Below are 16,871 nucleotides of genomic sequence, written 5' to 3' on the forward strand. Positions count from 1 at the left end.
ATAAGAGACAGAATGTGGGAAAAACAGAAAATCACATTGCTTAAACGATTTTTAAAGAATTTATTTCCAAATTAGAGTGAAAACTAAGTATTTGGTCACCTACAAACAAGCAAGATCTCTGGCTGTCAAAGAGGTCTAACTTCTTCTAACGAGGTCTAACGAGGCTACTCTCGTTACCTGTATTAATGTCACTTGTTTTAACTCATTATCAGTATAAAAAACACCTGTCCACAACCTCAGTCAGTCAAACTCCAAACTCCACTATGGCCAAGACCAAAGAGCTGTCGAATGACACCAGAGACAAAAGTGTTGACCTGCACCAGGCTGAGAAGACTGAATCTGCAATAGGTAAAATGCTTGGTGTAAAGAAATCAACTGTGGGAGCAATTATTAGAAAATGGAAGACATACAAGACTACGGATAATCTCCCTCGATCTGGGGCTCCATGCAAGATCTCACCCCTGGCGTCAAAATTATAACAGGAACGGAGAGCAAAAATCCCAGAACCACATGGGGGGACCTAGTGAATGACCTACAGAGAGCTGGCACCACAGTAACAAAGGCTACTATCAGTAACACAATGCGCCGTTAGGGACTCAAATCCTGCACTGCCAGACGTGTCCCCTGCTGAAGCCAGTACTCATCCAGGCCCGTCTGCGGTTCACTTGAGAGCATTTGGATGATCCAGAAGAGGACTGGGAGAATGTGTTATGGTCAGATGAAACCAAAATAGAACTTTTTGGAAGAAACACAGATTCTCGTGTTTGGAGGAGAAAGAATACTGAATTGCACCTGAAGAACACCATACCCACCGTGAAGCATGGGGGTGGAAACATCATGCTTTGGGGCTGTTTTTCTGCTAAGGGGCCAGGACGACTGATCTGTGTAAAGGAAAGAATGAATGGGGCCATGTATCGAGAGATTTTGAGTGAAAATCTCCTTCCATCAGCAAGGGCATTGAAGATGAGACGTGGCTGGGTCTTTCAGCATGACAATGATCCCAAACACAAAGCCAGGGCAACAACGGAGTGGCTTCGTAAGAAGCATTTCAAGGTCCTGGAGTGGCCTAGCCAGTCTCCAGATCTCAACCCCATAGAAAATCTGTGGACGGAGTTGCAAGTCCGTGTTGCCCCACGACAGCCCTAAAACATAACTGCTGTAGAGGAGATCTGCATGGAGGAATGGGCCAAAATACCAGCAACAGTGTGTGAAAAGCTTGTGAAGAGTTACAAAAAACGTTTGGCCTCCGTTATTGCCAACAAAGGGTACATAACAAAGTATTGAGATGAGTTTTTTGGTACTGACCAAATACTTATTTTCCACCATGATTTGCAAATAAAAATCAAACAGTTTGATTTTCTGTGTTTTTTTTCCACATTCTGTCTCTCATGGTTGAGGTTTACCCATGTTGACAATTACAGGTCTCTCTAATATTTTCAAGTGGGAGAACTTGCACAATTAGTGGTTGACTAAATACTTATTTGCCCCACCGTATGCGCGTCAGGCCGGCATTAAACAAATAATGAAATTAGTCGTTTCATCGATGTATATTTCTCTCTATATTTCATGTATAGGTGGGTGTATTTTATCAGGGTTTTATTCTCACGCTTGGCCTGGTAATGCATCGTCATTGATAAAGTGTTTTTATTATACGGCAGATGCCAGTAATTGGTGCAGACACTAAAGCAGCAAATTAAAATTGAAATGTTTGTGTGTGGTATATTCTTTGCTGCCACATGAACAAAAGTTCCATTTGTAACAAATGAACTTGTTCGGTGGCACCATTTCAAAATCTCTTCCTGGTTATTCCCGTTGCAGAGCAATAAAAGCAAACCATCGAAGACAATACGAATGCTATTCAAATCAATCCGAAAGGATAAGCATTGTGCCATTTCGTCCATTTTAAACTAATCTGATACCTGCCAGTCTTTCAAAGTACTGCCCATTGGCTGATTCAGTCTGAATCAAGCAGTAAAGTGGGTCTTAGGTCATTGGTCACGTGATTTGAGGCAAGCTCCGTAGCAGTGCTCCAGAAACTAGTCCCTCTAAGTTTGGGGTGTGGTTTGGAGCCCCGCGAGGGAACATCACTATTAGCCTATTGTCACATTCCCAAGACGATAAACTGTTACTCTTATATTGTTCTCTTGTCAATAATGTTGGGAAACAAATCTCCAGGTTGTAAGGGCGTTGATCTAGAATACCTGATTCCCATTACAGCTCAACCAACAAAGTCTGGAAATTTCCGTGTGTCGTGCTACACACAATTATGTGTCTGCCAGTAGTCGCAGATAGCAAAGCAGATGGCATATTTACGTCAGAGATGTGTATTCCAGTCTGGGGAGCGATACTGTCACGTGTGCTTTAAATATTCATAACAGATGAATACTTCTGGAAACTCCCCCAGTTGTCATTTACCTAATAAATGCATCAGCAAAGTCGCATCTCTCACCCTTTAATTATAAAAATAGCTGTTTCATCTTGAATCTTCAGATGGTTCCCAGCTGTGTACTATTCATTCTGCCTGTGAAATTCTTGGATTTTAATGATCCATTCACAATCACATTGAAATATTACAATTAACTGCTGATTATTGTAATGTTTCTGTTCGTGTTGTTTGAGAAAGGCTCCTCGAGATGAAGATGCAGGTGTACAAGTGGAAGCCGAAATAGTTCATTTCTCCAAGCGTTCGCCTCTTGTCTGGATCTGTCTAAAAGGAATTTCTTACAGTACAGTGAAAGCCCTAGGGGATTAGAAGGGTCCATTGGAGCCGATTTGAAGGGAGAGTGAGCGTGCAAGTGATTCTGAAATGACTGTGTGGGGAAGATGAATGTTGATGTGAGAATGAGTGCATGTGGAAACTGTGAGGCTGCCATTGACAGTAATAGACGTCTGATCCATTTGAACTGGGGGTGAGCATGTTTCAGTATCACGGACGTACAAATCTTTTCAACTACGAGGGCCAAGTTTAATGGCGGCCAATGAGTAAAAAATTTAAATTAAATTATTCATCTTCTGTGTCACTTGTCCTCATGAGGGTCATGGGTGTGCTCAAGTCTATTCCAGCTCATAGACAAAGCCCGCCCGTCTCGTCTGACCATAGGACAAGGTTCCAGTAATCCATGTGCTTTGTTGACATGTCTTCAGCAAACTGTTTATGGGCTTTCTTGTGTACCGTTTTCGGAAGAGGCGTCCTCCTGGGGTGACAGCCATGCACACCAATGTGATGTAGAGTGCGGTGTATGGTCTGAGCACTACCAGGCTGACACTCCCCACCTCTTCAATCTCTGCAGGAATGCTGACAGCACTCCTGTAATGAGTCGCATGACATTTTGGAGGGAAAATGACACGCAGTACTCAATTTGGACATTTAGGGATGTACATAGTTTCTATGGGGTGTACTCACTTTTGTTGCCAGGGGTTTAGATATTAATGGCTATATTTTGAGGTATTTTGAGGGGAAAATAAATTGACTCTATTATATAAGCTGCACACACTTTTCATTGTGTTAAAGTGTCATTTTGTCAGTGTTGTCCCATGAAAAGATACTTAAATATCTGCAGATATGCGAGGGGTGTACTCAGTGTTGTTAATTTTACTTTAAAAAAGTAATTAATTACAGTTACAAATTACTTCTCCCAAAAAGTAATTGCGTTAGTAACTCAGTTACCTGAATGTAAGAGTAATTAGTTACTTGGAAAAGTAACTAGTGGTAATTTTTTTTTTCCTCAAAAAAAAAAAAAAAAAAAAAAAAAACAGGTCACGCAATGTGAAGTTTAAAGGGTTTGGGGGACAATTGGCCCTAGCCCATTTCTTTACCCTCCACTTAACTAGACACAAGGGTATTGCGATAATTAGATAGTAACCTTTGCTATGTGTGGAAGTCATTTCAAGTTGTGAATCAACCGTTAAAGTTGTTAAAATTGCTCCCGTTATTTCATTAGTTCCCTTCTGTCTACTTTAAACATGTGTAAGTTTTAAAACTGTTTCATCATTTAAAGATAGATTTAAGTTAAGATTTTGCCGATTTAGGAGCATTTTAGATTTAAAAAAAAAAAAAAGTTACTTAGGTTCGCTATGAAGGATCTCTACATCAGAACCTTCCTGAGAGGTCTACTGCTTTAAGATGGCGGCTGTTTACTAACGCATGTAGTCCTTAAAACATGTTGCCAATGCAGCTGTGTCTGTCAATTGCATCCAGTTCTATAATATGATATCTACCGTGTCATGTGGGCGTAGTTTGTCGGCAATGGCTACAGTCAGGTATTATTGGAGCCACCTAGCATCGCGGTTGCAACGGCGTCCTCCCTACTCCTGCTCTGCTCTCTCGTCTCCGTGAGTCCGTTTCTCTCAGACTTTTTTTTATACAACCAACTTAGTAACGCATAGTAACGCACGCCTTTCCCGCCTCAGTAACGGTAACGGCGTTGCCAAGATAAGAAAAGTAATTAATTAGATTACTCATTACTGAAAAAAATAACACCGTTAGTAACGCCGTTATATTCTAACGCCGTTATTAACAACACTGGGTGTACTCCCTTTTGTGATACACTGTATATGAGGCTCCATGAGCAGCAACATAAAAAAATTCAAAGTCGTTTCCTAATAAAACCCTGATTAATTATTTTTAATACAAGTATAACAAAATTTAAAATGACTATAAAAATCTTAAGGTGTTCTGTTATTGGACTTCTGTGCTCGTCACGGTTTGTCCATAACGAACACCATGTTCAAACATAGGGGTGTCCACATGTGCACTTGGCACCAGGACACCCTAGGCCGCAGTTCAATGATCGACTTTGTAATCGTGTCATCGGACTTGCGGCCACATGTTTTGGACACTCGGGTGAAGAGAGGGGCGGAGCTGTCAACTGATCACCACCTTGTGGTGTGTTGGCTCCGATGGTGGGGGAAGTTGCTGGCCAGACCTGGCAGGCCCAAACGTATTGTGAGGGTCTGCTGGGAACGTCTGGCAGAATCCCCTGTCAGAAAGAGTTTCAACACCCACCTCAGCCAGAACTTCTCCCTTGTCCCGGGGGAGGTGAGGGACATTGAGTCCGAGTGGGCCATGTTCCGCACCTCCATTGTTGAGGCGGCCGATCGGAGCTGTGGCCGTAAGGTGGTTGGTGCCTGTCGTGGCGGCAATCCCCGAAAAAGGGGGACCGGAGGGTGTGTTCCAATTATAGAGGGATCACACTCCTCAGCCTCCCCGGTAAAGTCTATTAAAGGGTGCTGGAGAGGAGGGTCCGTCAGGAAGTCGAATCTCGGATTCAGGAGGAGCAGTGTGGTTTTCGTCCCGGCCGTGGGACAGTGGACCAGCTCTACACCCTCGGCAGGGTCCTCGAGGGTGCATGGGAGTTCGCCCAACCAGTCCACATGTGTTTTGTGGATTTGGAGAAGGCGTTCGACCGTGTGCCTAGGGGAGTCCTGTGGAGGGTGCTCCGGGAGTACGGGGTACCGAGCCCCTTGTTAAGGGCTGTCCGGTCCCTGTACGACCGGTGTCAGAGTCTGGTCCGCATTGCCGGCAGTAAGTCGAATTCGTTCCCAGTGAGGATTGGACTCCGCCAAGGCTGCCCTTTGTCACCGATTCTGTTCATAATTTTTATGGACAGAATTTCTAGGCGCAGCCGAAGCGTTGAGGGTGTCCGGTTTGGTGGCCTCAGCATTGCATTTCTGCTTTTTGCAGATGATGTGGTGCTGTTGGCTTCATCAAGCTGTGACCTCCAACTCTCACTGGGGCGGTTCGCGGCCGAGTGTGAAGCGGTTGGGATGAAGATCAGCACCTCCAAATCCGAGACCATGGTCCTCAGCCGGAAAAGGGTGGAGTCCCCTCTCCGGGTCGGGGATGAGATCCTGCCCCAAGTGGAGGAGTTCAAGTATCTTGGGGTCTTGTTCACGAGTGAGGGTAGGAGGGAGCGGGAGATTGACAGGCGGATCGGTGCAGCGTCTGCAGTGATGCGGACTCTGCAACGGTCCGTTGTGGTGAAGAAGGAGCTGAGCCAAAAGGCGAAGCTCTCGATTTACCGGTCGATCTACGTTCCTACCCTAACCTATGGTCACGAGCTGTGGGTCGTGACCGAAAGAACAAGATCCCGGATACAAGCGGCCGAAATGAGTTTCCTCCGCAGGGTGTCCGGGCTCTCCCTTAGAGATAGGGTGAGAAGCTCGGTCATCCGGGATGGGCTTGGTGTCGAGCCGCTACTCCTCCGCGTTGAGAGGAGCCAGTTGAGGTGGCTCGGGCATTTGGTTCGGATGCCTCCTGGACGCCTCCCTGGAGAGGTGTTCCGGGCATGTCCCACCGGCAGGAGGCCCCGGGGTCGACCCAGGACACGCTGGAGAGACTATGTCGCTCGGCTGGCCTGGGAACGCCTTGGAATCCCGCCGGAGGAGCTGGCTGAAGTGGCTCGGGAGAGGGAAGTCTGGGCTTCCCTGCTAAAGCTGCTGCCCCCGCGACCCGACCCCGGACTAAGCGGAAGATAATTGATGGATGGATGGAAATCTTAAATTTTACGCTAGCTGCACAAAAATCACCAAATGCAGAGATAATCACCTATATTTTCAGGATCAATAGCAATATTTAACATATCATATAAGATTTTGCCCAAAATAGCGACAAATTTTTTGTTTTGTGTGTGCAAATTTTAAACAGCTAATAAATCACTCAAATTTCTCATCAGTCAACTTAATACTTGAGGAAAGCATGCAGAATCATCTTAATTTTACTCAACAAAAGCAAAATTTGCATTATTCAGGTTGAATTCCGCTATTGTGTAGAGATTCAAAATCCAACATGGGGGCCATCACAAAACAAAGAGCTTTTTAAGTAGAAAATTCCTGTAAACAAATGCTTAGATCACGGAATTTCTATAGATATCAACATAGAACAGTATAGATTATTGGTTGAAAGCAAAAAACGGGCAGTTATCGTTCAACGTACGTAAATAATTCAAGCCAAAGTTACGGCATTGTGTAATCCAACATGGCGGCCGTCACAAAAAAAGAGCTTTTTAAGTTTTATAATTCTTGTAAATAAATGCTTAAATCTTAGAATTTCTATAGATATGAACATAAAACAGGCTAGATTCTTGGTGAAAAGCATCGTTTTACGTAAATATTTCAAGCAAAAGTTACGGTATTGTGTAATCCAACATGGCGGCCGTCACGAAACAAAGCTTTTAAAGTTGAAAATTCATGTAAATAATTGCTTAAATCACGGAGTTTCAATAGATATGAACGTAAAACAGTCTAGATTCTTGGTTAAAGGCTAAAAAACGGGCAGTTATCCTTCATTATACGTAAATATTTCAAGCCAAAGTTACACTAATTTTATCCATTGATTTTTTTTCACTTTTCAAAGTGCATGCATGCCGCTATTTAATATAATAATTACTTTGAATCCTCGACCAAATCACTCTTGAGATCTTTTCATCTAAATCCGGCGTTAAAATGCAGCGTGTGTTTGAGTTTATCAACGTGAAAGCCAACTCAGCGTTCTGCTTGGGTCGGCCCCCTGCGGAAAGGCGTGGCACAATGTCTGTGGGAGCTCTCTTGTCAATTGATGGTGGAGTCTTTGCCCAGCTAACTAGGGCTAGTCGGCGGGTACACTCTAAATTGGTTTGCTGGGCACAAGGAGACAAACAACTAAGGCTTTAACAATACACGTAACAAAATCGAAATCACGATACTGAGGGTCAAAATCATGTTTCATGGTGTGGGACGATAGAATCGTGACACAAAAGTGTCATGATCAATATTTTGGCGGGGATAGAGAATTGTCATATTTTTATTCCTTCATTTATTTTGCGTGTTACTGTTAAATTTTCAGGTGATTTTTTTTTTCATATAATATTAGTATTCGTGTCATTTAAGGGAAATATTTTTCATATTTAAAAATCTTTTTGTGTATTGAATCGTGATACGAATAGTATAGTTAATTTGAGCATCGTTAAAGCCTTACAAACAACCATTTATGTGCATCATAATTATGGGATGAAACCAGAGTACTAAAATCCCACTCAGCCACGGGGAGACATGCAAACTATACACAGGAAAAATGGAGCCCACACAAGATTGAACCCTTGATCTTAGAACTGTGAGACGGACGTTCCAAGCAACTCAGTCACCGTGATTGTATGAATGATATCAAATATTTTCAGAATTTTCCCATCTTTCACTATAACACAAAAATTTCTTTTCTTTTTGTGCCGAAACTTGTGAGAGGATCAATAGAAATTCAATGGCAAAGAGGCATCGCGGGTGATGGCAGAGGAGCATAACACAGGAAGAAAAGTCGGATGTGGCGTTGCCATGGAGACTCTACTCTGTTAGAAACAATTTCAAAACATGCACGCGCTAAAGAAATATTACGCAATGGCTCTTTTTTCACTCCGGATCCCTCGTCGCCTCTCTGTCAAAGTCTGTTACGGCACCGATTAGCATTGATGTCATAATGTCGTGGAAACCCTGGAATCAAAGTGACAGGTGCTTTTGGAATAATACAAATTTCATGACGCCTTAATATAAGGAAGGAGACGGGGATGTTTTTCTCCCAATAACCTCAGTGAGTGGAGCGGCCCATCTTTGAAGCACCGGAGCCTGTCCGTCGTCCTGAGGGCAAATGTGTGTGCCTCCTCTGGACTCTGTGTGCTTCACTGAATCCTCATGGAGACACAAAGAGATGAAAGCATGAAGGGATGCTAGTATGGAGTAGGAGGAGGAAGAGTGAGTTTGGAGTGGAGGCAGAGTGGGATGAGAGGTGACGTGCCAAGCGAGAGGAAGGGAAGAGAACAAGAGCCAAAGTCCACTCAGCGCTCTCAGTCTGGTGTGTGTGTGTGTGTGTGTTTTTGCACTGCTAAGAATAGCAGCTCTTTTGCTAACCCAGTGCCCCAGGACGTGGCCATTTGAATAAAAGCTTCTATCACTTCACACAATGCTACTGTATGTGCAGTTCTCTAGGTGAGTCCATGTGATGCTTTGCATCTCTGGATCTAGTATACATTTTAAGACCAGAAACACAAAGGAGTGATAACTAGTTAGTTAAAGGACACAAAGGCTGTCCAGTCTTTTGACAATTTAAAAAAAATGTTACAAAATGAAATGCATTACTCTTATCAGTCTACAACACTCAATTATTCGTCATACGCTCACGCTCTGGATGATAGAAAGAACATTTGAAAAGTTTTTTATTACAAAAACACTGTAAAGGCTTGGAGAGTCATTGTTTTCAGGGTGCCATTTGTGTTCCCAGTATATATTTAGCTGTATTATCACTGAAGCTGGACAAATACTCATTTGACTTTTTTTGTGTGTGTGTATTATCCATTGCTGTCTATTATAAATTCAAGGGTGCAGGCTTCTAATTAATTTACTTCTGGTAAAAGGTTGTTATGGAATTTTGCTATGTCTGCACTAGACCTGCACAATACATTGTTTGAGCATCGCGATTGCAATGTGCGCATGCGAAATAGTTCTATCGCAGGACATGCAACTTTATATTGTTTTTTTATTTTATTTTTTTAATGTAAACTTTTGTTCACTTTTGTTGTTTTTTTCTTCATAAAAGAAGCAATTGTGCAGAGACGTGGCTTCCTTTATCCCTTTTATTAACACCACTCTACATCATTTACAGATCAACCCCCTTAGTCTGGATTAAACGATATTATATGAATAGGTATGTCCCAATTGCATGTTTTTGCAACTAAGTCCGAGTCCAAGTCACCTGATTTTGAGAATCTACTGATAGACAGTCCCAATCCAATACTTAAATAATTTTTTTGTTTGTTTTTGCTTTAATGCTCTCACTGCCAAGAACACAATGAATTAGTTGCCACAGCACACTTCAGACTGTGTCCCAGTTTACATTTGTGCCTTCGATCATCGCTCTACCAAGTTGTCTCTGGCCAAATCAAAGCTACAAACCTGTCAATCATCGTTAACTTTAAGTACCAAACGCCAGCTGCGCTGGTGACCAAGACAAACAGTTTGGTCACACTGCATTTCAGGAGGGAGGGTGAGAGGCTCTATAACCATGAAACAGAAAAACATAAATATATTTTTTAAAATTAGGAACCTGTTCCTTTTCACCCGATTCCGATCCTCTGAAAAATGGCACGACCGTGTGATCGGATTGGGAAATCCTCTAATGAATACAATGTGGTCACAGTGAGGCAACAAAAATCTATCCAAACAGAGCTATTGAAGTCTGGTGAAAATTCTTGTAATTTTAATATCGCAATCTATCGAAAACCCCTCAAAAATCGCGATGTCAGTTTTTTTTCCAATATTGTTTAGCCCTAGTCCGCAGTGTGTTTCAGTGAGATTCAGTCAATAAAATAAGTACTATTAGTAGACAAAAATTCCCAAATAGTTGTTATGATTTTATTATCCTGAATAAACTTCTCAACAATCTTTTATCATGTGTTCGTTTCAAATTAAAATATATTGTTTAATTTAAAAAATAAAAGGCTTTCTGTTTGTCCCCAGTGCCAATGTCCACTCCTAAGTTGTACGTTTTAAGTCTTAAGTTAGTGCCACCTCTAAGACAATTGCTCATTTATTAATGACAGCTCGCTTCCGCGACAACATCTCACGGAAAATTCAATTATGGTAAGCAGTTTTATTTTTTATTAAATAAAAATTAGAATGGATTTTGCAGTTTTATGAAGTACAGTGGGGCAAATAAGTATTTAGTCAACCACTAATTGTGCAAGTTCTCTAACTTGAAAATATTAGAGAGGCCTGTAATTGTCAACATGGGTAAACCTCAACCATGAGAGAGAGAATGTGGGGGGGAAAAAAAACAGAAAATCACATTGTTTGATTTTTAAAGAATTTATTTGCAAATCATGGTGGAAAATAATTATTTGGTCAATACCAAAAGTTCATCTCAATACTTTGTTATGTACCCTTTGTTGGCAATAACGGAGGCCAAACGTTTTCTGTAACTCTTCACAAGCTTTTCACACACTGTTGTTGGTATTTTGACCCATTCCTCCATGCAGATCTCCTCTAGAGCAGTGATGTTTTGGGGCAGTCGTTGGGCAACACGGACTTTCAACTCCCTCCACAGATTTTCTATGGGGTTGAGATCTGGAGACTGGCTAGGCCACTCCAGGACCTTGAAATGCTTCTTACGAAGCCACTCCTTTATTGCCCTGGCTGTGTGTTTGGGATCATTGTCATGCTGAAAGACCCAGCCACGTCACATCTTCACCTTGCTGATGGAAGGAGATTTTCACTCAAAATCTCTCGATACATGGCCCCATTCATTCTTTCCTTTACACAGATCAGTCGTCCTGGTCTCTTTGCAAAAAACACAGCCCCAAAGCATGATGTTTCCACCCCCATGCTTCACAGTGCGTATGGTGTTCTTCGGATGCAAATCAGTATTCTTTCTCCTCCAAACACGAGAACTTGTGTTTCTACCAAAAAGTTTTGTTTTGGTTTCATCTGACCATAACACATTCTCCCAGTCTTCTTCTGGATCATCCAAATGCTCTCTAGCGAACCGCAGACGGGCCTGGATGTGTACTTTCTTCAACAGGCAGACACGTCTGGCAGTGCAGGATTTGAGTCCCTGGCGGCGCATTGTGTTACTGATAGTAGCCTTTGTTACTGTGGTCCCAGCTCTCTGTAGGTAATTCACTATGTCCCCCCGTGTGGTTCTGGGATTTTTGCTCATTCTTTTTATCATTGTGGCGCCACGGGGTGAGATCTTGCATGGAGCCCCAGATTGAGGGATATTATCAGTGGTCTTGTATGTCTTCCGTTTTCTAATAATTGCTCCCACAGTTGATTTCTTTATACCAAGCGTTTTGCCTATTGCAGATTCAGTCTTCCCAGCCTGGTGCAGGTCTACAATTTTGTCTCTGGTGTCCTTCGAGAGCTCTTTGTTCTTGGCCATAGTGGTGTTTGGAGTGTGACTGACTGATATTGTGGACAGGTGTCTTTTATACCGATAGTGAGTCAAAACAGGTGCCATTAATGCAGGTAATGAGTGGAGCCTCGTTAGACCTCGTTAGAAGAAGTTAAACCTCTTTGACAGCCAGAAATCTGGCTTGTTTGTAGGTGACCAAATACTTATTTTCCACTCTAATTTATAAATAAATTCTTTAAAAATCAAACAATGCGATTTTCTTTTTTTTTTTTTTTTTCCACATTCTGTCTCTCATGGTTGAGGTTTACCCATGTTGACAATTACAGGCCTCTCTAATCTTTTCAAGTAGGAGAACTTGCACAATTGGTGGTTGACTAAATACTTATTTGCCCCACTGTATGTTCAGTGTTGTTGATCATGATGTGTCCACTCTGTCAAAGCCAAATATAAAATAAAGTAATTGAATCATTTCATTTTCTTACTGGTGGGACGACAAAGTCAAAAGTCTCAACTGCTCTTTTCTATTGAGTAGTATGGCTTTAGCCTGAATCCTTGTCTTTGGTTTCAGCAATGCAGAGACAAACCGTTACAATTTTGTTGTTGTTGTTGTTGTTGTTTTTTTTTTTGCACAATTTCAATATTAATGGATCTTTGTGAGTCTTGATAATTAATTTTTGAATACTCCTTGGCAAGATTCAATCATTTAATTAGTGTGAAAAAAACATGATGGGGGACTTTAATGTTTTCTGTATGTTGACCTATTCACCATATCTTTATGTTACAACATTTATCTTTTTAATGTCTGTGTGTGGCATAAGAAAGAAAGCGATTTGTTGTCATTTTCCTCTTTGTACAGTAGTCTAAACGTGTTCTTCCGATTGCTGAAACGTGCCGTAATTGTGAATGTCTGAGTGGTTTTCTTGTCTTGATTTGAAGTTGTCTTGATTTCAGAATAGTAGCTTTGGAAGTGTGACTAATAAATTCAGTAAGCTGCCACGTCTACATGTCTGCAACACATGTCGAATGGAATGCTGTATTTGAGATGCCATGTTCTGTCTTTCATTTGCACATGCAGCACTACTTCCTCGTGGTGTTCGGACATGATGGACAGAAGCCTTTGGAGCTGCGAACAGAGGAGGAGGTTGAGTGCGACCAATGGGTGGAAGCCATTCAGCAGGCCAGGTATAGGATCTCACAAATGCATCCTGTGATTCTTCATATTGAGATAAATCAGGAAGAAAACGATGTGTTCAAGAATGCCGGGAGTTAGAAATATCCAAAAGTTCTCATATTTAAATGTTGCAGTGACACAAAACCATTGCAGATGCTCGATGGTGGCTTTACTTTTAAGTCCATAAATATTGGTGATTTTGGATGATCCAAACTCCCAAACAGTTGCACTAAAGCAACGTGTTTTGCTACATTAATGATACAAAACCATTGCAGATGCTCGATGGTGGTTTTACTTTTAAGTCCATAAATATTGGTGATTTTGGATGATGTTAACTCCAAATCGGTTGCACCAAAGCAACGTGTTTTTCTACATTTGTGATTCTTGACAAGCATCCGTGGCAACTCAGCCCCAGCAGCTAGCCTGCTCCACAGAAGGTTATGTCCACGGATAAAGTGTGTCTCGATTGGGTAGCTCTGCTGTCAGTCATCTTCTTCTTCACTTCCATAGTCTTCTACAACTTAATTGCGGCAGGCTAAACACATGCATAGCGCTATGATACCTTATTCTGTCGTATAGTTTGATGAAGAGAAATTTTAAAATCTACCAAAGGCGATTTCGTGATCAATCTAAAGATTTTTTTAAGTTGAGAATTCTGCTATCCCTAAATCTAAAAGCGCTTGTGAACAAAATTTATTTCTCAGCAGAATACAGCACACCATGTCAGTATTGTTAGAAATTAATGTTTTATTCAGAATTCCCATGTACATTCAAGTATTTTAACTTCAGTCGTTTCATGCTCAGTCATTTACATTCAGAATTATTTAAAGGGATCCTCGATCTTAAAGACATGTAGGCTGTAATAAACCACAATTGTTCTCTTGTACTAAAATATGTTGTTAGAAACACATAAAATGTTAAATCAATGGCAATATTTTATAATATTTAGTACATATTTTGAGCGATAGTCGGTGCCATGTTTTGCGGGCTTGGAGTGATGACGTAATTGGGACGTTTCCAATTGTGTACAACAATTGTGTATTGCTGCCTAAACTTGCTAAGTAAAATGCCACGATGTGCTGCTTTTGGATGCAATTTCCAGTCAAATGGAAACAAGGGGAGTAATGTGAGTCTCCACAGATTTCCTATTGACAAGAAGAGGAGAAAGGTTTGGGAAAATGCCTGTAGACTGACAAAACTTTCCAAAGACCCAAGGCTTTGTTCTCGCCATTTTTCTCCAACCACGTTCGAGGCTTTTAGTCCACGACAACTTATGAAAGAGCTCACCGGAGTGGCTGGATACAAGCGGAGACTAAAATCAAATGCTGTTCCAACTATTTTTTCTCACAAGAAGCCTCAACGCGCTCGGATAACAAGTGAAATGTGCGCAATAAAGCGCCAAAGACTCCAAAAACTGCTGGACGCTCTCTTAAGCAGGCAAGCCGCTCCTGTTGCTACAGTGATAAGCGAACCTTCTGGCGTGTCGCTAGTCTTAGAGGAAGCTAACAATTCACCTCTACTGTCAGTTCATCAGGCAGTAAGTGTGTCTGTTCAGTATCCACCTAATATGAGTGATGCTGCCACTCAAACTGATCCAGACACGTCCGATGCAGCGATGCAGTGGCCAGCTGATGTGCGCCGAGCACTTAATATGGACCACCCTTACGTAGCTAAACGTGAGTTGGATATACAAGACATGGAGGACACTCGATCCAGATGACGAATTTAATGAGGACAGTCAGCCACGACACGACTCCGATCCTGACTATCACACATGTGCATTCATCGTTTTATTACCTTTAGTGAGAGTTTATAATGTCAATAGTCATGAAAATAAAAATGCACAAATGACAAGGTGTGTTCAAGGGCGAGTCGTGCGGCAGCAGCTTTAGCAGAGAAGCCAAGACTTCCGAATTCTTATAAAGTTGCTCTTAATTTAAAAAATCTTTCAATTAATTCATTTGGTTTCAGCCAAGAGTTATGTTGAATGCTCTACTAGTAATAATTAAGGAGCCCCGCCTCCTTTAACTTTAATGACCGTTGCCATGGAGTGCGTTTTATTAATGTACCATACATGTTTGTGTTACTCTCAATAATGGTCAGCTATTGTATGGCAGGAGCACTTATTTTTGCTTTTGGTGAATACTGGCTTTTAGTTCTCTGAATATTGTTGAAGAAGCAGCTCTTTAGGAGTAAATGAATATGTGCATGCAATGTCCATTGCTCCAGCGGTGATTCTATAATGGATTTTGTGGTCTTGTTGAGAACGCGCGTTTATCTTAAAAATCCACATCTGGCTTGAATTAACTGTGTCCCATCATCCTGGCACGGCAAGCGTGCAACCAATTCATCCAAGAAAGCACCGATCAGGCTGAGTCAAGTCGCGTCTTCATGATTATCCTATAATTCTTAATCCTACTTATGTGCAATACCCCCAGGAATGTAGCCTTGTAATCAAGCCCCCTGCTGAGATTAGCGTGGAATACACTGTTTTTCATGTACATCTTTTCATTAAAAGAACATTTCTAAAGATGAAGAATGAAGTTGCTTTGATATATCTAAACAACCTCAGCAGGAAAACATAACATATTTCCAATAAACCACAAATGATACTTTACACAATCACCTTCCATGATGTTTGCATACCTTCCGATTCCAATTTTGTTTCTCAAGATGGCATTTCTTCAACGTACTCTGTTTTTTAGTTATTCTGATATCATCATCGAGCGAGAGGTGCTGATGCAGAAGTACATCCACCTGGTACAGATAGTGGAGACGGAGAAAGTGGCGGCAAATCAGTTGCGCACACAACTGGAGGACCAGGACACGGAGATCGAGAGGTTGAAAGCGGAGGTATCCTTCAAACACACAATACATGTAGACACTTTTGCCCAACACCTGTGGAATTTGTTTTGGACAAGGCAAGGGCTGTATCAAATATTATGATTCATAGTTATTTACACACAACTAACCTACTAACACAAGAAATAAAATGATTACCCTATCAGATTGGTATTATCTTTGTATAAAAAGAAGATGCACAATTATTTTAAAGCTTTTGCATACATTCATTCTGAAGCACTCTTGAAAATAGGTGAAAATACACAGCCACTAAACATTGCATGTGCTATATGTCCTGTACTACTGTCTCTTTGATTCCAATCCAGATGTCATGTGAAAGCACATGTTTACATCTACAATCTACAGTCATATCACTGTAGGTTGGAATGTGTAGTGTGTGTGTAGAGGGATTGATCAGCGTTCCGAGCGTGGGAGTAAAATAAAGAGCAGCCGTCACGTGTTTACGAGCAGCTGACAAGCAACTATTTTACTTATCTGCGCGCCACGTCCCTCCAGAATAAAACGCTTCTACACACTATCATACAGGCTGTAGTGACCATTGAAATAATGTTCATCTTGATTGTCTGCTGTCCCATAGTCACCCAAGCAATCACAGGTAATTATTAATATATGATAAAAGTCAATTCTAAAAGTAATGTTTGTTAAGTAAGCATTATGACAATTATAACTGGATGGACGCTTGAATGCTAAAATGAAGACATACTTACAACTGCCGTCACTTTTTTCTAGGCAGACTTTGGTGTTTATATGAATAACTCTTTTAATTCTATTGATGGAGAAAGACGACCAATCCATTTGAACTGGCAGAAGCTGGCTGTCAGTTTAAAAACATTGGGCGTCTCACAATGTCAACGGCAGGCAATGATTACCGTGATTTTCGGACTATAAGCCGCTACTTTTTTCCATCATTTTGAATCCTGCGGCTTGCAGTCTAGTGCGGCTAACTTGTTGATTCATTTGGGTTAA

The 16,871-nt window shown here is 41.5% G+C and overlaps 1 protein-coding gene across 2 annotated transcripts in view; it reads left to right on the forward strand.

The window, feature by feature from the left end:
• The window catches only part of rasgrf2b (Ras protein-specific guanine nucleotide-releasing factor 2b), a 103,238-nt gene that overhangs the window by 20,436 nt on the left and 65,931 nt on the right, over window positions 1–16,871 (forward strand). For both annotated transcript variants that reach the window (XM_057831536.1, XM_057831537.1), the window contains exons 2-3: window positions 12,948–13,054; window positions 15,749–15,896. In XM_057831536.1, coding sequence (XP_057687519.1) covers window positions 12,948–13,054; window positions 15,749–15,896 — 255 coding nt within the window. The remainder of the gene's footprint in view (window positions 1–12,947; window positions 13,055–15,748; window positions 15,897–16,871) is intronic.

The sequence above is a fragment of the Corythoichthys intestinalis genome, chromosome 3, assembly GCF_030265065.1.
Source record: "Corythoichthys intestinalis isolate RoL2023-P3 chromosome 3, ASM3026506v1, whole genome shotgun sequence".
In the NCBI taxonomy this organism is placed as follows: domain Eukaryota; kingdom Metazoa; phylum Chordata; class Actinopteri; order Syngnathiformes; family Syngnathidae; genus Corythoichthys; species Corythoichthys intestinalis.